This window comes from Chiloscyllium plagiosum, unplaced genomic scaffold, assembly GCF_037043375.1.
Source record: "Chiloscyllium plagiosum isolate Xiang-an unplaced genomic scaffold, Cpla_swu_hap1 HiC_scaffold_2, whole genome shotgun sequence".
In the NCBI taxonomy this organism is placed as follows: Eukaryota; Metazoa; Chordata; class Chondrichthyes; order Orectolobiformes; family Hemiscylliidae; genus Chiloscyllium; species Chiloscyllium plagiosum.
The window spans coordinates 102,922,256-102,945,098 of record NW_028270140.1 but is presented as its reverse complement, the minus strand read 5'-3'; the positions used below and the strand labels follow the sequence as shown (position 1 = coordinate 102,945,098).

The window sequence follows — 22,843 nt, the reverse complement described above, 5'->3', positions numbered from 1 at the left end:
TGGATATAGCCAAGGGCTACTGGTTGCAGAGGAAGGATGTCCAAATGGCTCACCCACCTGCAATAAAGAACAGAAAGGGACCTGAAGACCTCAACCCTCACAAACCCCCCAACGTGCACCCGATGCCCTATCTATGTCACCTCATGCTGCTCAAATACCCTATAGCATCTCATGCTCGTCATCTCATGCCTCTTGCTCCATTATGCCAATGTGTGACACATCCCCCCCCCAAGCTTCAACACTGGTTGAATCAGCAACAGTGTCCCAGCTTGATTAATAATTCTGATCTCTAGAATTTCAGAATGTATGCTGACTCAAGCTTAAGTTGTTGCAGTGCCTCAGAACTTCAGGTATTGAAACCTTAAAGGGTCTGGATGATTGACACTTCTCATACCTGTTCATAACTTTTTTTAAGATTAGCACTTTTAGCATAGTTCCCTTCTTGTCAAACATATACAAGTATCACTAAGTTCATAAGATATAGAAGCATTTAGCCCATCACGTCAGCTCCGCCATTTGATCATGGCTGATATGCTTCTCACCCTATTTTCCTGCCTTCTCCTCAGAACCCTTCAACCCATTACCAATTAAGAATCTGTCTCAATTTAATTACTGTCTCAACATTCACTACATTTTGGTGTAGCGAATTCCACAGATTCACAACCCTTTGCGAGAAGTAATTTCTCCTCAACTCTGTTTTACATTTGCTATTCTTTTCCCTAAGACTATGATGAGGAAGAGGAAGCATCGGGTCCACATTTATTTTATCCATACCTTTTATCATCTTGAATACCTTAATTTGATCTCCCCTCATTCACTACAGGATCTATTGCTTCAAAGGATGAATGGGTACGAAAGTAGCATACTTTAGCATTGGGGGTGGGATGGGCCTGATTTCATGCAAACTGCTGAAGGAGTAGGACATACCATTCTTTGCAATGTAACTGGCCCGGTCAGGAATATCAGGTGCAGTCCCATGCCACATACCAGTTTGCACACATAAAAGGATTTTGGGGAAAATTGGGAAGGAATAAGATTGGGAATCACTGAATCGGATCCCAGTTCCTATTTTTTGTCAACTCAACTCCACAAAAACCTGACCTATATTGCCATTCTTTCATTATTATGATGTCAAAAACCTGGTATTTGCCTCCTAAAAAGATAGGTGAGAAATATTGGACTTGCCAGTTATGTTAGCATCCCATTAATGAATAAAGGATTATAATAAAATTAACTTAATTCAGCAAAGTAGACATTGACTGTATTGCAAATATTTTAACAATGTTTAATTGTCATCTTTCAACATATTAGTTCCCAGCTAAATACTGTTTGACAACACAACTCAAATAAAATTAATTCTTTGTCCTATTCAAATAATTATTTTTACAAAATGTTTGTTGCTAGGATCTGCATGGTTCATTTTCAGAACTAAAAACTTGATTGAATTTATCAACTTGAACAAAAAGGCACCTACTTTTTCCAGATTCTCTTCTTTTCAATTCCCTTGGTACATAATCCCATGCTTTAGGAATTTTATTGAGCAAACTTTCAGGAAGCATTTGTTTATAATGACATGTTCCATGACTCTCTACTGCTTGCCACATTAGTAGCAAGGAGATCAGCTGCTTTAGAGTTGGCTTGTTTGCTTTGGATATGTGGAGTTTTAGACAGCTTAGCACCTTTGACTTATCTGCAACTGCAAAAGATGTTAATATTAGTCATCTCTGGTTAGTTAAAATACATTACAGTTAATATTCAAGACAACTGAATTCCTGTGAAGTAGGTCAGTTTTTGCTAACACAAAAATAATTCATAGTTGTATTGGGTCCCAGTTGCCTTACTATTATTCATTTCCACTTTACAAAGATAACCAAGAATATCAGGTTTGATTACAGTAAGCAATCACTTTGTTTGAAATGCTAATTAATTCAAAGCCAACCAATTTGTACAGTGTTACTAGCAGAATCTTCCAATAGTAATAAGGTTGGCGATTGCAGGGCTGGGAAAAGAACGACACTTCCATTGGGAAAGGTGGGAAGTCCAGTTTCCAAGGCAGGGCAGTAGTAGGCCCTCCCATCTAGCCAAAGTGGCTTAACTAGAGATCACAGGCCATGTTCATAGCTTTGAGGCCTATTTAAGAACCAGTGTCCAGTGCCAAATGTACATAAAAATCTGCTCTACTCCTAAAGGCTAAGTGGTATCATGTACACACTGCAAACTGCCATTCATAAGGGCATCAAGTAGTGAAAACATGAGTGTCGAGAATATGTCAGACATGAGTTTGGACTGCAAGCTTTAGCATCAGATAGATCATGTGGATTTAATATGTGGAAGCCACAAAAGTTGAATCATTCGCAGGACAGTATGGAAGTGGAACACTTGTAAAGTACAGAAGCTGTTGTAGATTTGTATGCTCATAAATACTCTAACAAACTCTAATTGTTTTCTTAATTAGCTATAGTATTGCTGTATTATATCAAGCGATTATTTAGAAAAATGTTTGCTTATGATTAGATTAGATTACATTACATTACAGTGTGGAAACAGGCCCTTCGGCCCAACAAGTCCACACCGACCCGCCGAAGCGAAGCCCACCCATACCCCTACATTTACCACTTACCTAACACTACGGGCAATTTAGCATGGCCAATTCACCTGATCCTGCACATCTTTTGGACTGTGGGAGGAAACCGGAGCACCCGGAGGAAACCCACGCAGACACGGGGAGAACGTGCAAACTCCACACAGTCAGTCGCCTGAGGCGGGAATTGAACTCGGGTCTCAGGCGCTGTGAGGCAGCAGTGCTAACCACTGTGCCACCGTGCCGCCACTAATTTCTTCAGGTACCAAAGTCTAAATTGATTTAGGTGGTTCCAATTGTCAAGCCTTCAGGCTATCTTTAAAATGCTTCCTTTGACCTCTTCTCATTCAAGTGCCTTCCTTGAGCTGGGTGAAGAATGATTTGCTGAGGCATCCTCAGCACCTGACTGACTCAGTATAGTTGGGTTCAAATTATCATGGCCTTGATGCTGGCGTTACTGGCTTTTTCAAGGATGCTGATGTCAGTACACCTATCCTCCCAGCTGATATGAAGAATCCATCTCAAACATTGCTGATGGTACTTCTCAAAGGCCTATAGTAAGGTCTTCCATAGTACTTCCTGGTTGACTAGTCAAAACTGAAAAATGTGTTGCTGAAAAAGCGCAGCAGGTCAGGCAGCATCCAAGGAGAAGGAGAATCGAGGTTTCGGGCATAAGCCCTTCTTTAGCAACACATTTTTCAGCTCTGATCTCCATCTTCTGCAATCCTCACTTTCTCCTGACTGAGTCAAAAGCCTGGTCAGATCGATGAAGGCCATATAGAGTGGCTGGTATTGTTCCTGGAACCTTGGAATAACCGGCAGTGAGAATCATGTCCATAGTTTCATGATTTGGTCAGAAGCTGGCTTTCAGGAAGGATTTCTTCAGAGAAGATGTCTAGCAAGGATTCGTGCGATGATCTTCCATGCAGTGGAGGGAAGGGAGATTCCTCGATAATTTTCATCGTCCACTTTGTCTCCTTTCCTGAAGATGGTGACGAAGGCAGCATCCCTGAGATCAGCAGAAATTTCTTCTTTGTCCCAGATTTTAAGGCACAGCTGGTGGAGAAGACGGTTATGCTCTGCTCCTCAAGTCTGAATCCCACCCACTCCAGCATCTATCTAATGGTGACTTCAACTTCTGTCACACTAGATGGGAGTTCTAGATCATTTTAGAGCATAGAACATAGAACATTACAGCCCTCGATGTTGTGCCGCCCTGTGAAACCAATCTGAAGCCCATCTAACCTACGCTATTCCATTCTCGTCCATGTGCGTATCCAATGACACTCAAAAGCCTGTAAAGTTGCGAAGTCTACTTTTTGAAAGGGAATTGGGGGCATTTCCTCAAGCACATCTTCAACTCTGATTGTACTGCAGATTAGGAGTTCTCTCCATCAGAGATTAATGTTCTATAGGTCTCTCAAAGGAGCTTCATCCTTACATTGCACCAGTTTGAGGCCAACGGTGTTAGGTCCGTACATTGCCTTGGTGACACTGTTTGGTTGCAAGATTTGGTGGCAAGGAGTTGCGGCTCCTTAGCTTTCTCAGTCCACCATTGGTTTTCTATTTCCCTTGTTCCTCTTTGTAACACTATATTTGCTGTTTGTTGAGTTCTCCTTTTTGCCTTGTTGATGATATTGTTTTGTTAGGCATAAGGAGCATTCCTCTTCTTGTTGATGAGGTCTTGAATGATATGGTCATTCTCATGGGGTTCCATAACAATTAAAATAACAATTGTAATTTAAATAGTCTGAGAAGGCTTGCAAGGTTCGGGGCTGGCAAATGGCCAAGGAAAGAGGAAGCATACCACATTAGGATAGCTCCCTAATGAAACTCAGTTGTCAGGAAACTTTTCCAGAATCAGGCTGAGAAGCTTGCTTCATGTTGCTGAACAGCCAATTAACATTGTTAGAGTAACAACCAGGGGCAATTTTGTGGTTGTAGTCAGGAAAGTTTCCACTTGTGGCCCGATCGACCTATTGGGTTTCTCTCTTCTCTGAGGAGTTGACCGATTTTGCTTCCAGATAATTTAATTTAAATGTGCACCTCAGAGTATGTCTCAAAATTGAAATGTCTGCTGATGGGACTGCCGAGGTTCTAATTGGAAGCATTAGAGCTCGACCCCTTCCCATCCCCTCCACTCCTTTATAAGTTGGCAAGTATGGAGGTGTTCAATTTGTGGGTGCTTCCCCGAAGATTGCCGAACCAGTCTCATTGCTAATAAGTGTGAGCTCGGAATGCATATTTGGTCTGAACACCCATGGGAACATCGTTCTATAACAGATTTGTAATTGGTTATTTAATTTTAATTCTCTTTGCATAATCCTCACAGTTGTCCGATAACTGGTCTAGACATGTTTGCATTTGAGGTTTACATTCAGCTAGTAAATTGTGTCAGCAACTACACTTGAGGGGTGAGACTGCGAAGAAGCCGGTGACGATAAAAGATTTTTGATCATTACTTCAGCAGCGAAGAGAAGAAGAATAAAACTAAGGAAAGAGAAAATGCAAACAAGCACAATATTATTTTACTTTTTAAAAAAAAGTTATGCTCAATTTCTTTGTCTGGCATGATGTTAAGGAGCTGAAAATCAGTAAGCCAACATCCCACTGTATACAGAGGAACCTCAATTATCCAAATACCAATTATCCGAATATTGGATTATCCAAAGGAGATCTCAAGATCCCATGAAAGAGCTGTTTCAACCCTGATCGCGTATTTTGTTTACACTGATTAAAAACGATCTCTGTCGAGAACATTCTCGACATAGATGAGAGCCCAGGCACCGTCTCCAAATGACTGACCTCCTGCCCTCTCTCCCTCTCCCCACACTTTCCCTGGAGTTCTACATAGGAGTCAACCCTAAACCCCTTTCCCCAGATGTTCTCTCTATTGTTCCATATAGGACAGAGGTGGAACTTGTCAAAAAGTTGCAGTTAAAAAGTTATGTGTGCAGCTGTCTGTGTGCATGTGTGCGCTATTTGGAGACTTACCACAGAAAAGTAGCAGCAGTCTCACTGTTGGTGTCCAGTCCGGCTGCCCTGGAGGGGGAGGGGGGCGGCTGGGGGTGGGGGTGCATGGGGGGCGGTGCTGGATGGGGTTGGGGGACAGGTGAGGGGCTGTGTTGGGGGTGTGGGCGGGCGATGTTGGACGGGGTTTGGGGGGGGCGGAGCGGATGGGTTTGGGGATGGGCGGGGGTGGTGTTGGACAGGGTTTGGGGGCGGGGGGGTGATGTTGGACGGGGTTTGGGGAGCGGATGGGTTTGGGGTTGGGCAGGGGCAGTGTTGGACGGGGTTTGGGGGCGGGGGTGGTATTGGATGGGGTTTGGGGGCAGGCGCGGGGCAGTGTTGTATGGGATTTTGGGACAGATGGGTTGGGGGTGGGCGGGGGGGTGGTGTTGGACAGGGTTGTAGGGGCAGGCGGGTTAGGTGTTGGACGGTTTGGGGGGGAGAGTTTGGAGGGGGCAATGTTGGACGGGATTGGGGTTGGATGGGGTTTGGGGGCGGGGCCTTGTGTGCACTGTGCGGCTGCTAGTCTCCTGAACAGGGAGCAGACCTAATAAAAAACTCCCAAGCCCCAGAGGAAAGGCATTGAATTGATTAACCGAATAATCAATTATCCGAACGAAATAGTGCCCGTAAATGCAGTTCAGATAATCGAGGTTCCCCTGTATATTAGAATCAAAGAGCTAACAGAGCCGATGTGAGAAGCTTCGGGAAGCAAAACCAAAAGTAAAGTATCTTAAAGTTACATATAAAATGACTACCATTTGTTTATTTTACTCTGATATTTCCATAAAGACTTTTACACAATGCTAATATGATACAAACAAAAATGAGGAAACTCTCTTCCTAAAACATTGAAGTAATTTATAATATTATCATGTTCCCAGTTGTAAATATTCATACACCAGAAAAGTAAGAAATAATTTTTAACACTTGCTTCAAGTCATCTTAAAATTCCAATATTTAAAAGCATTCACTCATGATTGGAATCTGTCTAAAAAATACATATCCTGGGTTTACAGTTTTTTTTTAAATATAATTCTGGGATAATGTTTAGATTTAGGGAACAGAAAATGCTATTCATCAACTGCTTCCTAAAAATTGTAGCAGCAACAAATTCAGGCCCATTTAATAATTTGTTTCAGCTTACAACTAAAGTGAAAACAAAAATCAAAAGAGTATCAGTGTGTAGATATGGAAATGTTCTGTTCCTTTAAAAATTGGTATTTCACTTTGCAGATTCATTTTAAAGCATTGAAATACATTAAGATGTCTGAAATAAAGTATAACATTTTAACATCATACCTGATAAGTAATACAGCTGATTCCACATCTGGTGTTTGTCCATATAATCTTCAAGAACAATACTGAGACATCTGGGCAGTGATTTGGAGTATATCATCACCATAACGATTGCTTCTATCAATTTGGATTGCTTATTATTTTTTCCCTTTGTGTGAACATCATTAAAGTTTTCTTCATCAATAGCTAGAACACAAAACAAGCAATATATTTTCAGAATGAATAATCACATTATTGTTTAGCAGTACAGAATGTGGGCATAGCTAAAAAAAAAAACACTTTTGAAGCTTTCTGTCTTGCAGTTATGAGGATATATATGAATATCATTGTAAAGAGGGACACATAGATGACATGAGGAGAATGGAGAATACACCAGTGAGATGATGACTGACAGTTAACTGCCAAGCTTTGTTTACGTTTAAACCAGGCAGATTGACTCTAAGTGGGCAGATTGACTCTAAGTGGTCAGGACATTGCCCTGAGGACTGTACTAGGGAATGCAGTTACCTATTTCATGTCGTTGAAACAGGTATAGTGTGCCTGACTGTTCTGTTTGCAAAGAACATGTGTAGCTTCAATTATACACAAGTGCACCACACCATGAGCTCGACTGTCTTAAAGTGATTGTCTGTATAATTCTTAGCTAGATCTGGATTTTTTAACAAAGTTTCCCAGACATATTGTTAGACAATATATTTTGAGTTTTGCGAGTATAGGTTAACTGAATATAGTCAGTAACTTGCCTGTTATGAACAGCTGTTTGATATGATATGCCAGTCTTTTGGATATGGTCTACAGCTGAGAATCACATGTACTGAAATGTATATATCATATTACTCATCTGTAAAAATTGACTATAATCAACTAAATGCATGTCATTCTTAAAATGTGGTCCAAATTCATAACTGTTATACCTGCTCCTCAGCCTGATTGAATAGCATTGCTTGAAAGCAAGTTAAAAAAACCCACCTTTTTACATGTGTAAGAGTAACAAACTGCTGGGTTACATTGATGCTGGAGTTAGTCCTCAAGGCTCATGTCTTCCATAATGTGTGAGCTACCTAAGACAAACACACCATACATCCCAAAGCCGAGTGGATTGTATCAATAGCATGACTCCGCATGCATTAACAGACAAGCTAGTGACCATATTGAATCAACCTGTGTTTGCAAAACCAAAAATACAGTGTCCAACATTAGATTATGTGCTCAGGCAACATTTGTTAAGTAATCCCAAATGTGTTAAGAATTATGCTGACAACCAATTTAAGATTATCAGTCAGGCTTGCAGGGTGGTGCATTTGTATGGACTGGCAGGTACAAGACCCAACTCTTTGTGGATAGGCATAATATGTGCACATTAGTAGGTAACAAACATTCTCTAGTAAATTCTTCAGGACAATACCTTGACTGAAGTTAACCTACCTGGTTTAAATCTAAACAAAGCTTGGCAGGTAACTGTTAGTCACCATCTTACTGGCACTCGTTCCATGGCAAGGCCATTACCAACCACAGTTCACTTGTCAATCAATCAATTCTCTTTTTTTTAATAGAACGTTGCTTCCCTTTACTTTTGCACCCAAGATTATAATGATTGATGCAGGCATTTTTGTGAGACTCAAAATATTGGCAATCCCCAGGTTGCAAACAGATTCTGTTCCTGAGTTCATTTGCAAGTCATTTTGTTCACAAGTTGGAACACAATGCAGGACCACATAAAGCAGCTGTTTTTAAGTGTGGGGAATGTTCATATGTTGATATTTAAAATTATGTGTGGTGCTGGAAGAGCACAGCAGGTCAGGCAGTATCCAAGGAGCAGGAGAATCAATGTTTCGGGCATAAGCCCTTCATCCGGAATGCCTGATCTGCTGAGCTCTTCCGGCGCCATACTTTTTGACAACTATTTTAATGGTGTTATTCATAGTTCTTTCTTCTCAGGTATTGTCTCCTCTTCAAAATCACTCTCTCCTCAAAATCAGACTTTAAAAAAAGAAATTAATCCTATCAACCTTGCAAAGTGCCAAACCTTGAGCATTTATTTCTTTTCCAAAGTTGTTGAATATTTTGTCAATTCCCAATGGGTGTTCATCTTTCTGAGAACCCCATGCTGGAATTACTCCAATAATGAATCCACACCAGCAACAGTATCAAGCAAGGCAACTTTTGACGCCACAACTGATGCTTTGTGTGACCTCTGTGTGATTAAGGTAAACTATGAAACCTCATATTTCTTGTCATGTATGCAGCTTTTATTTTACCATACCATTCTCCTCAACCCTTCTGCACTGTCAGCCTGCTAGTGGAACTGCACTGACCGAGTTATATTCTTACCTATCATGTTACACTTTGACAGTCATCTGCAATGGCTTCTCTGCATAGTCCACTCTGTGTTATCATTGATGTCCTCCAAAATACTTCTCCTTGGTTCCCTCCCATATCTCATACCCTTTCTGAATCTTGGTAGCATTATCTGAAAACAGTGTCGAATATCCACATGTGCATTCATAACATCCAGCTCTACTTCACTAACTTCATTCTCGATAACCACACAATGTCCCGAGTGACATCAAAAATTGGAAATTGTCTACATCAACTACAGATAGTTGGCAGTGAAAGTAATGTAGATGGTGAATGCGTAATAGAGTTTTGAGTTGTGAGTTGAGGGCTGAGGTTGAGACGGAAAGTATTTCTTCAGCCTTCCTCATATTTAGTTGGTGGCAACTCCTGCTCATCCAGTCCTAACATATTTGACTTTGAGAAATGCTTTTCCAAATGCATCCAAACCATCACTATGACTATCACTTCTTGCCAATCTATAAAATCACAAGTCTCTACACATCTGTTGCTGAAATTCTCAGCCATGCTTTGTTAAAAGTAAACTTGTCTACTCCAATGCACTCTTGTCTAGCCTCCTACCATCCATAAACTGAAGGTCATCCAAAACTCTGTTTCACAATGTCAAAACTTCTTAAATCCTATTCACTGATTGATTTACTTTAGCTCCAGTTAATCAACCTTAGCTTTAAAATTCTCATGCTTGTTTTCAAGTCTCCCCACTGCATCATCACTCTTTATCTTTGTGATCTCCTCAAACACCTGAACCCTCCAAAATATCTGCATTCCTCTAATTTTGGCCTCTTTAGCATCTTATTGTCGCATTTCTTTAGTTGATGGGGCCAACTATTCGAAATTCCTTTCCTAAACCTTTCCATCTATTCCTTTTCCCTCTTTTCAGATTCTCCTCAAAAACTACCACTTTAACCAAACAGTCCCAATGTCTGCTTTTGTGGTTTGGCATCTAATTTTATTTGATGATATTCCTGTGAATCACCTTGGGACATTTTACTACTCAAGATGGCTTATAAATAGAAACTGGTGTTTTTTTTTTAAATTGAAGAGACCCTAATTGCAACAGTGCATTAAAAAAAAGACAGTAGAAAGAAATGCATGTAACTAAGTGATGTATGTTTCATGTAGTTAGATTTAAAATACTGTCAAATTGTTTCTTGTTAAAGCTCCATGTTTAAGAAGCTCAATGGAGTAGCTCCTTTAAGTGTGTAAAACTGTAATTCAATGTAGCAGAGTATAGGTGAAACAGAAGCTCCAAGAGAGATAAACCTATCACAAATTGAGAGGATTCATAAATTAGCAATGAATTCAACTTGAAAATTAGTCATTCCATGGAGAATTCTATTCATAATGAAATGTAATTTTGTACATTTCAATTTGCAGACATCAGGAACTTCCATCAAGCAGGACAATCATAAAATAGAACAGCATCATAATTTTCAAGGAAAAGCAATGACAATCTAGTTTTCAGTTAAATTATACTTGTTGAGTTCACAGAATAGGGACATCAGGGCGAATCCAATGTTTGAAATTTGGAAGGCAACATTCAAGCCTGATGTTTGCTAAATGTCAGTAGCACGACATACTTTTCCTAAAGTTTGGATTGAGCTTAGTTATTTCAGTCTATGATACCAAAGGCCCCTAAAAATTGGAGAAGTAGCTGGAATGGTTTCTATGTTGTAAGACTCTGTGACTCTATCTGCACGTGATCTTCTACAATCTCTGTGAGCTTTTTGAAATCACACAAAGTCACTTCGGGAGATTGTATTTCTTGCAAACTATATGATATTCTCTATTTACACAAATGCATCATATTTTCTTTCAAAAATATTCTTACCACAACATTCAAGTGATTTTATTTAAATGGACATATATAAGGTTTTGAAATTGGGAAAGGCAAAATGTTTCAATTCTAGGATTTTGACAAAAAAATTATAAACTGTCAGACTAGATCCAGCAAACGAATATGCAAAAAGAAAGTCATAACTGCTTTCTTCCAACATTTTTTCATATCATCTAATATGCCAACTGCTTTCCAAATTTAGTATTATTCTTACTTTGAGATAATCTGTCACCTCTGCGGTCTCTCAAAGATATCAAAAGTATTTGTAGAACATCATTATAAGTCAATACTTTGTAATACTGCCTAGAAGTGACAGTAGAAAGTGGAAAGCTTAATCTCAATACCAAACATTTAGCAAAGCTGAAATGTTTAAATATAGGCTTTTACGACAATTACAGCTGTAATATTATTACTCCTTCATGTCATTAGAGCATAATTTTCATCCATTTAATGCAACACATTCAATAAAAAAAACTGTTCCTACACAATTTTCAAGTATAGCTTGAAAGCATAGAACACTGGAACAAAGAGGATTGAGACACAATTGGGCATAAAGCTAGAGATCTTTTCTGTCAATTATAATAATTCAGCAGCTGAAATAAATATAGATCTTCTCTGAACAATTGTACTAAAACCTAGCACTATTTCAGGTCTTATCATTTATCTATTTAGTCAGAAAACCATTGCTGAAATTCAAAGATAGCAGGTGGTGCTATCAAGAGATCATTTATCGCTGAAGTTAATTTTTTTAAAATGCTCACCCAACCTGTATCAGACACCCTAGCAATGGCAGTTACCTATCTGCGATTTTTCAGGCCTGTTTCCAATGGAGGATGGGCAGAACTCACCGAACACAGGAATCCTTGCAGACAGCAACACAAGGAATCTTTGTCGGAGCCAGGCACCCTTTTAATGGCAATAGCTGTGGGTTACCAGCAACTGAATATAGTTTAAACGTTCAAACACCCTTTGGATAGTTAGGGTGGAAGGTAAGTGGATGATGACTTATGGTGAATGAGGCGCTGGAATGCCATGTGGGTGGACAAGGAAGTGGGGTGGCAGTTGGATGAGTGATTAAGGAATGAGGGAGACTTGGATAGGTGAGAGGGTAAATCTGGTTGGGAAATAATAAGTTGGTAAGTGATTTTCAGACTGGGACGCTAGATGGGGTTTGGCAAGGAGGATAACGGATGAATGGGGATGGGAGACAGTCTGATGGTGAGGTGGCAGATGGTAAGATTAGGTTGGAAGGTGTCATCCAATCCAGTTGTGAGGGGGTGTTGGATTTGTCATCAGATAGTCAAGTGTGATGGTGCATTTGTGTAGGCAAGGACTAATTGGGTTGCACTGTAGGATCATCAGAGGACAGTTATGTATTGAAGAAGTAGTGGAATCATGTTGGCAAGGATAGTTAGGTCAGTGGGAGGATGGGAAATTTGGAAAGGGAGTGAGAGTTAGTTGCATAGCTATCTAGGAGTCAAATAGGTTTGTTATGAATTTAACTTTTCCTGAGAAGCTATCTAAGTTCCTGACAGATGGCAAGTGTCCATCAGAAATTAAATTTCCCGAGCAATTTCCATGTAATCAGCACATTGGGACTTCTGAGAGGTTCTGATATACATTTTTAGGAAGATCTGAAACCACCTTTATACAAAAAGTTGACATTTTTCTGTGATACTTTTGGTGCACCAATTTGATTGAATTCTTAAATGCACTATTTTAACAAAGTTATTAATGGTTTTCAAAAGAATGACTTAATAACTTTGGTAAAACTAAAGACTTTGAGATAAATGTAGAAATCAAGTGCAGTATAAATAGTATATTAAGGGTGTTCAACACTAAATTGTTACTGGGTCAAAACCTTTAGACGCCAATTTTTGTTTCTGCAATGGTGAAACATAAAATAGATAAAAACATCAATTGGTATACTTCTGTACACTCTGTATGTACTTAAAATTCAATTAAAACAGGAATAAAAATTAAAAATTGGAAAAACTCAGTGGTCTTGCAACAACAGTGGGGAGAGAAACAGAGTTAATGTTTTAAGTCCAAGATTACTCTTTTTCAGAACTGAATGAGATTCAAATCATAGTGAACAAAACAATTCTGAAACGCAGGCATACTGAACTTGAAGTGTTAACTCTGTCAATAATGACAAAATACTGTGGATGTTATAAATCTAAAACAAATACAGAATGCTCAGAAATGTGGCAGGTTTGGCAGCATCTGTGGAGAAAGAAATAGAGTTAACGTTTTGAGTCTGGTATGACTCTTCTTCAGAATTTCAGAACATCAACTCTGTTTCTCTCTTCACAGATGCTACGAACGTGATGAGCATTTTCTGTGCTTGTTATCCAGTCCAGTTCGGTAATGGTCAATGATAACTCCTGGGCGTTCATGGTGGGAAATTCAACAATGAAAATGCTGATAAATGGCAAGTGCAATGGTTAGAGTGTCTTATTGGAGATGATCATTGCCTGCCGGTTGTGCAGTGCAAATGTTATTTGCCACTTGTAAGCCCAAGCCTGAATATCATCTTTGGAGATGGAGTCACAAATGGTACTGATCAATGTGTAATCATCAGCAAACATCTTCATTGGCATTTTGCTGGAGGGAATGCCTTTGAAGCCTAGGACACTACCTGAGAAACAGCTGCAGAAATGTCCTGGAACTGAGATGACTGACCTTCAACAACCACAATCATCTTCCTTTGCTATGTTAAGAATGCAACCGGGGAAAGTTTTCACCAATTCTCATTAACTGTAATATTGCTAATGCTCTTGATGCCACACTTGGTTAAATATGGCCTTGATGTTCTGGGCAGTCATTCTTGCCTCATCTGGATTTCAGTTCTTTTGTCCATGCTTGAACCAAGGCTATAAGGAGGTCAAAAGTCCAGTGGTCTTGGAGGAACTCAAACTAACCGTCAGTTGGCATGTTAGTAATAATTGTGTTAAATATTTAGATGAACACCAGGGACCAAGTGCTGAAAAATGGGGTTAGATTAGTCAGATGCTTGATGACCAGAGTGGACACAATAGGGGTGAAGTGCATCTTTCCATATAAACATTTGAGGATTCAATGTTGCTTGACAGCATTGAATTGTCAGATTCCCTTCATCTCTTTATTGATAATCAAGAGTAGACTTATGGGACCAGGATGAATTTGTCCTGCTCTTTGCGTACAGGACATACCGAGGCAATATTCAACATTATTGCATAGATGTCCACTGTATGCTGTGGAAAATGTATAGGGAGAAACAAGTAAAATAAATGATGAAGGAATCCAACAGGCAAAGAAAGTACGAAAGGTAGCAATGAAGAGATGTAGATGAAGCATATGTATTAATGGTGGGTAAAATACCAGACAATGGGTCAGCTTTCCTGACAGCAAACCCATAAAACAGTGCATTGGGATGGGGGTAATCATAGTAGAGTTCATGTCTGAAGTTTATGAAGTCCAAGCCTCGTCTTGAAATGTACAATGTTCCTCCAGCTTGTATTGGGCCTCACTGGAATACTATTCTCAAACTAACGTTTGCGTCCTAGGTCTGCTGCAAAGTTCCAGCAAAGCCCGATGCAATTACATGCACTGTTTAAAAAATTAGGAGTCACCCTTTTAGAGTGATAGAATTATACAGTATGGAAACAGATCCTTTGGTCCAAATCATCTAAGCCGAACAGATGTCCTAAATTACTCCAGTCTCATTTGCCAGCATTTGGTCCATATTCCTTAAACACTTCCTATTCAAGTACTCAACCAGATGCCTTTTAAATGTTGTAGCTGTACCAGCCTTCATCACTTCCTCTGGCAGCTTATTCCACACATAACACCCTCGGTCCAAAAACATTGCCCCTTAGATCCCTTTTAAATCTTTCTCCTCTCACCTTAAACTTACACCTTCCAATTTTGGACTGTGCCACCTGGGGAAAAGACCTTGGCTATTCACCCTATCCATGTCCTTCATGATTTTATAAACCTCTACAAAGCACCTCTCAGCCTCGAACGCTCCAGGGAAAATAGCTGCACCCTATTCAGCCTGTCCCTATAGCTCAAAAACTCTCAACCCAGCAATAGTCTTGTAAACCTTTTCTGCACCCTTTCAAGTTTAACAACGTCCTTCCAATTGTAGGGAGACCAGAACTGAACGCAGTGCTGCAAACGTGAGCTAAAATAATGACCTGTACAGCTATAACATTACATTTCAATTCCTATACTCAATGCACTGACCAATAAAGGCAAGTGTACCAAATACCTGCTGCACCTGACTCCATCTTCAAAGAACTATGAACCTCCACTCCAAGGTCTCTTTGTTTGGCAACACACCCCTGGACCCTACCATTAAGTGTATAATTCCTGCCCTGACTGCGATAGAGATAAAGATAACTTTTTTTTTTCGTAGAGAGTCGTGAGACTTTGGATCACTTGCCTCAGAAGATAGCAGAGGCAGGGTCATGGTGGAAGTAGATAGGTTCTTGTTCAGCAAAGGGATTGAAGGTTATTGAAGAGTAGGTCTAAAAGTGGAATTAGAAAATAAGCCAATCAGCTATGGTCAAATTGAATTGTGCAGCAGACTCAAAAGACAACTGAAAACAAGATTTGAGTTTTCCCGAGATATTCCTCCACATGCTGATTACTTCTGGAGTCTGAATGTTATACAGCAGGCATTATTCAAATTTTAGTTATATAATTGCAAAAGTGGGTACCTAACAACCATGACCCCTTGTAATTTGCACTGAATATTGTAACTTTCACATAAGTCCTCAAAATTCCCCTAAGAGTGAATTTAAATGGTTTAATGCAAAAAGGATGGCCATGAATCAAGAAGCTTTTTTACGATACAAATTGCAAACAAGCAAAGAGATTAAAATTTATAATCAAATTTCAACTCATTCCAGTTAACCAGAAAATTCACCTGAAGGATCAGAAAAATAATCCATGAAACACTATATTGTCCTGTTCTTGATTTTGTTGAACTTTCTCTCGTTAGTCTGTCAGTCAAATTGCCAATCTTAGTTTCTGCCTTTAGGTACTAGTTTAAAGAAATATTTTATGTTATTCTCAGAATGCAGAGCGATCTTCCTGACTTAATAGGCCTCGGCTTCGACAATTGCCCCCAAATGCCTATTTGCAACAAATTCTGAGTCACAAATGTTCACAAAGAGTCTTGCCTAGCTTCAAAATATAAGAACATATGCAGCAAATTGTACTTTGAAAATTCACTTTAATTTGAAACACATTACTTAAACATAATTCCCAAATAATTTCTTTAAAGGAAAGAATGATCAAACATCATAAGAAATTATTGTAACTACCATTATAATGGGTTAAATTTTCCCATTTTCAGTTGGGTAAGATTCAGGGTGCCTGTTCTGCCATCTTTCAGAACTACTTTTCTCATCTGATTTTCTGCTCTGTACCTCATTTATTATGCAACAGGCTACTTGGTGACTTGCTCAGGAATTTATGCAGTAGTAATGTGCTTGCCAATGCCAGGATCCTCCAGCTTTCATGTCTCAGTTACCATATTTAAAGCCCAGTTCCATATCAATCAGGTGTTGCAAGCCAGGAACAAGCCCTCACACTAAAGATATGGTCTAGAAGAAAGAAAAGCTTGCTTTTCACTTTGCAGACATGGACCTGAATGTCTTGATGTTCGGAGTAGAGAGAGGAGGGTAGTATTTCTTTGAGCTGACCACTTCAGAAGGCCACCCACCTGCACACAACCCGCAGCAATGGTTAGCACTAAGCTTCAAGTGAAGTGGGATGTCCAGCAGTCACACTCACAGAGCCACCAGTCTAACTCTGCCAAAGCTCATGGACTAAAATTCAGTCTTGTATGTATCATGCCCCCTTCACTAATTCTCACTTATCCTCACAAACTACTAAGCCTTCCTGCACTTTGTATTTCTTACTCAGTCACCAGGGGCATCTCATAATTTCTCCTGCTCATGCCTCAACACTAACTGATCCTGCGTGCACTCCCAACATGGTCAATCCCACCCCTTTTCTCATGCAGGAAAAGATGGTCCACGCTCTGGACTGATGTCTCCCCAGAATGTCCATTGACCTATCTGAAATCCTAGATTGCTTGGACTTGATTTGCAGTACTGATTAAGGCCTAATCCCTGGCCTGCAAGAACATGATTCCCTCAACTCGAATGAACTGGCACCTGATTGACCATGATCAACCCTCTATTAGAATATGACAACTTGTTTAACTGACTGTGGGGTACTCTCTAAGGATCATTCTCTTTCAGTCCCACTACTGACCCCCTTTGATTCATACATGTGGTCATTTGTTTGAAGCACATGTCGTGTTTTTGCCACTTAAACAACTTGCGCATGCTGCAGGTGTGACCTTGATGTAACATGGTGCCACATTGTGACATGTGTAAAGCATACTTAATCATGAACTGACTGTTCAATGCTTCCTGTGCAAAGCATTTCCTTGGATGGGTATATGAATAGGAAGGGTTTGGAGGTATATGGGCCAGGTGCTGGCAGGTGGGACAAGATTGGGTTTAGATAACTGGTCGGCATGGACGAGTTGGACCAAAATGTCTGTTTCCGTGCTGTACATCTCTATGACTCCATGACTTAAAAGTCAGCTTCTCTCTGTCAAATCCTGCATGTATCTGACATTTCTAGTTGAAACTGGGCCATTATTAGCTTATATTCATAAGTTTGCTTGTCCTTTGCACGAATAATTCTAATTTTGTCACTTCTATTTCCTGTCCCATCATTTCCATTTTTCTATGATCTTAATTCCATCTCCCTTTCTTCATCTTTCTTCCTGCCTTTTCCTTATCTTTTTTCTGCCAACTCGAGTTTATTTATTCTCTCCTCATGCTGCAGCCACTGAATATCATTTGATACCGAAATTTCACTACCTGAAATACTTAACTCTTTTTGTATTTCCTCCACATCCAAGAGCTACGCCAACACCTCAACTAGCTCTGTCAGATAATTCTATTTCCAGCTTACCTTCCAAATCAATGAAACTTGGTTTTCAAATTTCCTTCAAGCTGCCTGCCACAAAGTTGCCACATGCAAAAAAAAATTTGTTGTTTCCAATGTTATTCCTTAAGTGCAGTACAAAACCTAGTGTTTTCTTTCACTTGTATTATTTACCAAACCACACAAGAAATCTATATTTCCTATGTTTCTGAACCAATTCAAATCAAATCCAATTTAAATCCGGTCTACAAACTACCAAACGTTGGTATGACCACAGTGCATCAAGACCCGCTACTCCCTGAATTGTACCAAATATTAAAGTTGTTTTTTGAAAGATACATACAAGTATGCTAATTTACCTGACTTTCAAGGTTGATAGAAAGCATGGACCAGGTCTCTGCACTAAACAAGATTTATTATTAATTGTAAGTAGTCAGAATGTAGCTTCAAGTAGACAGATAATCTATTGGCATACAGAACCACTAACTATAACTCCAATCCCTTATAAATGTGCCACCTTTTACATGCACATAAACAACTGGAGAAAATAAATTGGTGAAGATTGAAACAAAGTGGAAAGTCAGTTTAATGATTTTTACTTCCCGATTCCAATGTTGATATTATCTTACTTTGGCTTGCCTTGGTGTTCAGTTGTCTGTCTTTGGAAGCTTCCATTGGCTTGTAAGAATTCAGAACAACTGACTGACTTGGAAAATATCTCTGACTTATCAGTTCAAAAGTCACAGCTCAGAAGAACTCTTACAGGAAAGGTAACTAGTTATCTTCATGTTTAAACTGAGTTTTTTATTCACTGCAGACAACAAGCAGCTTCACTGGAGAGAATAACAGCACACCCTTCTGAGTCTTTCCCTCTCTGTGCGCCTATGTTTCTGTATATTATTTTTAATTTTAGCCTTCTCAGTTGGGAATCAATCAGCTTCACATGTGCACAACTCCTCAGTTCCTGAGCATCTATATATTGCAGAAACTCATAGCTACAAAAAAAAGAGTTCACAATAGGAATTTAATTCCTTGCTGTGAAATTATGCAGCCATCATGGTAAATCCCTATTTTTAAAAACAGTTCATTCTCCTTACAATTTTTGAAACTTCAAAATTAAAAAGACATAGTTCTTAGAAAACATAAAATTTCATCCCACATTTTGGGCAGGTGCAATTACAACTGCATTAAATCAGCCTGATCTATCTGTTCTTCCTATATCTGGCAAATGTTTATTGTACATGCATTAACACTAAACAACCTGAGGTCATTTTGCAGCACCAAGGCTATTCATAGTGTTTGAAAAGCAGTTACTACTGAGCCCAATTTCTCTCCCTCCAGGTATACATAAGTTATAGCAACCTAATTTTGTGTTGTCATGTTAAAATAATTAGCCATTTATCAACAAGTGGATCAGGCTAGTTTTCATCATATTGATGATATTGCATTTACTTACCCATTCAAATATCTGCCATTTCTCACAAAGACTGATATGTATATAGATAGCCTCAACTTTTTGTTCATGGGAAATGGGTATCGGTACATGGATGAGCATTTATTTAAGATCCCTAACTGCTGAGAGAGCAGTTAAGAATTAACCACATTACTTTGGGACTGGAGTTAAATATAGACCAGGCCAGATAAGGATTGCAGATTTCCTTCCCTAAATGGTATGAGTGAACCAGATTGAATTTGGGGACCATCAATGGTCATTGAACTTTTAATTCCACATTTTTACTGAACTCAAATTTCACTACCTGCCCTGATGGGATTAAAACTGTCGTCCACAGTACATGATCCTGCGTCTGAACCTCCTGCTACCTGGTACCATTAGTTCAAGGACCTGCTGACAAGAGTGATTAGTGTATCAAGTAACCAACCTTTCCTCCATTGGAGAATCCATTTCTCAAATAAACATTATTTAATCTTGTAAAATAAAAGAAAACCGTGAAAGTAACTCAATGTTGTTGGATGACATCATCTTGAGAAGCCACAAAGAAACAGAATCTCAGCAACTAACAGGATTGTGTTGAGTATAATTTTTCTTTATTTGAAGCTGCTGCAATGAAAGTATTCCTGCTTTCAAAGTTTAACTATTCAGGCAGCTTGAAAATAGTATGTTCATGGCTTTTTTTCTGGTGATAAGACAGTGTTAAAACATCCAAGATTTCATGGGCACAAGCTTGAAAATATATGATGTATTTCTTGCATTCTGATCCTTGTTGGGATTAACCCATTTTAAAATAGATATCAATAAATTTAGTGAAATGGCTGAAACATAATTTTTCTATTGCTTTAAAGTTGTAATAATATAATGCTTACATTCAGGTAAATGCAATTTTCAATAACATCATACCATATCAAAAGAAGCATGACCATGTTATAAAAATTCCTGATTTTGAATTTTACCAGATTTTGGATCTGTGACCAAAACCAAGTGCAGTTCACGAACCTGTGTTGTGAGGCAAGACTGTAGATAGGATTTTACCACTGGTGCACAATTAATCGTCACCCTTTGAGACGAGAGAACTTAATCAAGAGCATTCATAATTTGATTGTCCAATATTATTTTACAGCAACAATTTCTTTTGAGAGAAAAGTGGAATAAAAATTAAATGGTAAGAGACTGCAGAATGCTGTAACAGCGTGTGGATAAAAGCAAACTACGAGGGGTGCTGGAGCTCTAAAATAAAACAGCAAAAGCTGGAGAAATGCAGTCAGTATGGTATCCTTCTCTGGAGACAGAAAGAGAGTTAACAGTTCAGGTCCAATGCCTCTTCTTTGGAACGGAGGATCTGTATGTCCTTGCACGTGAATTACAAAAAAAAACATAATGCAGTACAACAGATAATTAGGAAGGCAAACAGAATGCTGGATTTCATTGCAAGGAGTTGGCATTGAAAGGTAGTCTTGTTACAACGAAATATGACAATGGTAAAGCTGTGGAATATTACATAGGGCTTTAGTCATCTTTTTTGAGGAGGCATATACTTATATTGGAGGCAGATCAGTGAAAGCTCACTAGGTTTATTCCTGGTTGAGGAAAGGTTCAACAGGTTGGGCCTCTTCTCTCACTGGAGTTTAGAAGAATCAGAAATAACTTCAGTGAGCTGAATTCCATATTTGAAAATTGGGGACAAGCCCACCTGTGTTTGGCAGGCTCAACCTGCAGTCATTTAACAGCCTTCAGGTCTTTAAATGGCTTCATTGGAGAAGAAACCATACCTCCCAGATTAAGTAGCAGGTGATGACCACTACCAGGATTGCAGGCAGATCTCTGAAGAATAGGTGGTGTGAAGCCCAAACTCTAAGCAAAGTCAGAAGTCTCACCAGAGCCAGACTGACACACAGATAGAGGATCAGTTCTCATGACACAAGTGAGCACCAGTGCCTCAAGAGGCTGAGACTTTCACGTCAGGTTGTTGCTGACAGTATTCAGTCTCCTGGACCAAGATTTGTTTTTCCAAATAGGACTGATGGGTGCACATATACATTAATAGTTGCAACCAAGTGACTGACATGAGTGGGCCAACCTTAATCAACTCCTTTGTCTCTGCCTCTTGCCCATATTATATGTTCACTTTTCACACAAGAAAAGAAAAAAGATGAGGGTTAGTAATGACTTGTATGTACAGCGGGACAAAAACAATTTTGTAAGTGACTGTTTCATGGTGATTTTAAGCCATTGTAAAGGGGTGGGAGAAGAGGTGTGTTTGTGTGATTGGCCATAGGACAAAGATTAATGAGATTTGTGGGACATTCAGATAGGAATAGCAAAATATGTTGTTCTGTGCAGGAGATTACTGGGAAGTTAGAGTGCAGGCCTCAGGACTGAAACATTCAACATACCCTCTCATGTTCTGGATCCTCTTCATGCAGTGTTTCAATCCCACAACTGGATCTCCTGTTAACAGTTAGAAACCTGGAGCCTTCCTAGGTGTCCCCTCCATTCCTTCAATTGTTGCTGCCTCAAAACTCCATGTCCAGTTGATCCACTTCAGAGTCCTTTTCATTGCAAATTCTTTCTATATAAATCCAGCTTGTCATCCTTGTACTTTCTCTGATTGGCTGGTGTTTTGGAGATGAGATGCTAATGATATTTCACAGTTAACTAACTTGGCTAGGCACACGACAGAGTTCAGTAGGTTGCTGGCCTAGTAATTTTGCCCTTACAGCAAGGACTGAATTGAAATAAAATGCAGTCAAGTTTCTCTCACACCTACCTATGAACCTCCAACTTTCCATTCCCAGCTTTTGGATATGTGCCTGCGTTGGTTTTATTAAACGTTACTTATCATACATATCCTTTGCCAATTGTTTTTGTTTTAAAACATACATTTAATAGCATCTTTGAATGTTAGTTTATAAAATGTCACACTTACATGCATTATTCAGAAGAATTCGAGGTATGAGGCAGTCCTCAAGCATAAGAATTTGTAGAAGTAGGTTCCAGTTACAGTTGGGTTGTGACAACAACAATATAAGGTATTGTTCGACTGCAATTTTATCCCATAGCGAAGAACTGAAACACAGACTAATATTATAGTTCAATTTTTTTTTATAGAAATGAGCAATGTAAAATGAAATTAAATAACAATTCTTTCAACTATTTCTCAAATAGTATTCTTTTGGAATATCACAGCTAATTCTTTTGAAGGTAATGTGAAATGATTTATGACTGAAGTTCCAAATTTGTGTAACACTAGGTATATAAGAAAGACAGAAAAACAACATATTGAGTGAGATGAAAAGAATAAGTGTAGGCGTATTCCTTTTGAAGTTTTCAATAGCTACTGACAAGT

General features: G+C 39.2%; 1 protein-coding gene across 7 annotated transcripts in view; it reads right to left on the bottom strand.

Annotated features, from left to right (window-relative positions):
* kiaa0825 (KIAA0825 ortholog) overlaps nucleotides 1-22,843 on the bottom strand; it is a 423,025-nt gene that overhangs the window by 269,442 nt on the left and 130,740 nt on the right. For 5 of the 7 annotated variants that reach the window (XM_087999252.1, XM_087999265.1, XM_087999242.1 and 2 more), the window contains 3 exons: nucleotides 22,424-22,575; nucleotides 6,893-7,075; nucleotides 1,475-1,696 (listed from right to left, as the gene is read on the bottom strand). In XM_087999252.1, coding sequence (XP_087855378.1) covers nucleotides 1,475-1,696; nucleotides 6,893-7,075; nucleotides 22,424-22,575 — 557 coding nt within the window. The remainder of the gene's footprint in view (nucleotides 1-1,474; nucleotides 1,697-6,892; nucleotides 7,076-22,423; nucleotides 22,576-22,843) is intronic. The other 2 variants (XM_087999256.1, XM_087999251.1) reach the window with 1 other exon arrangement.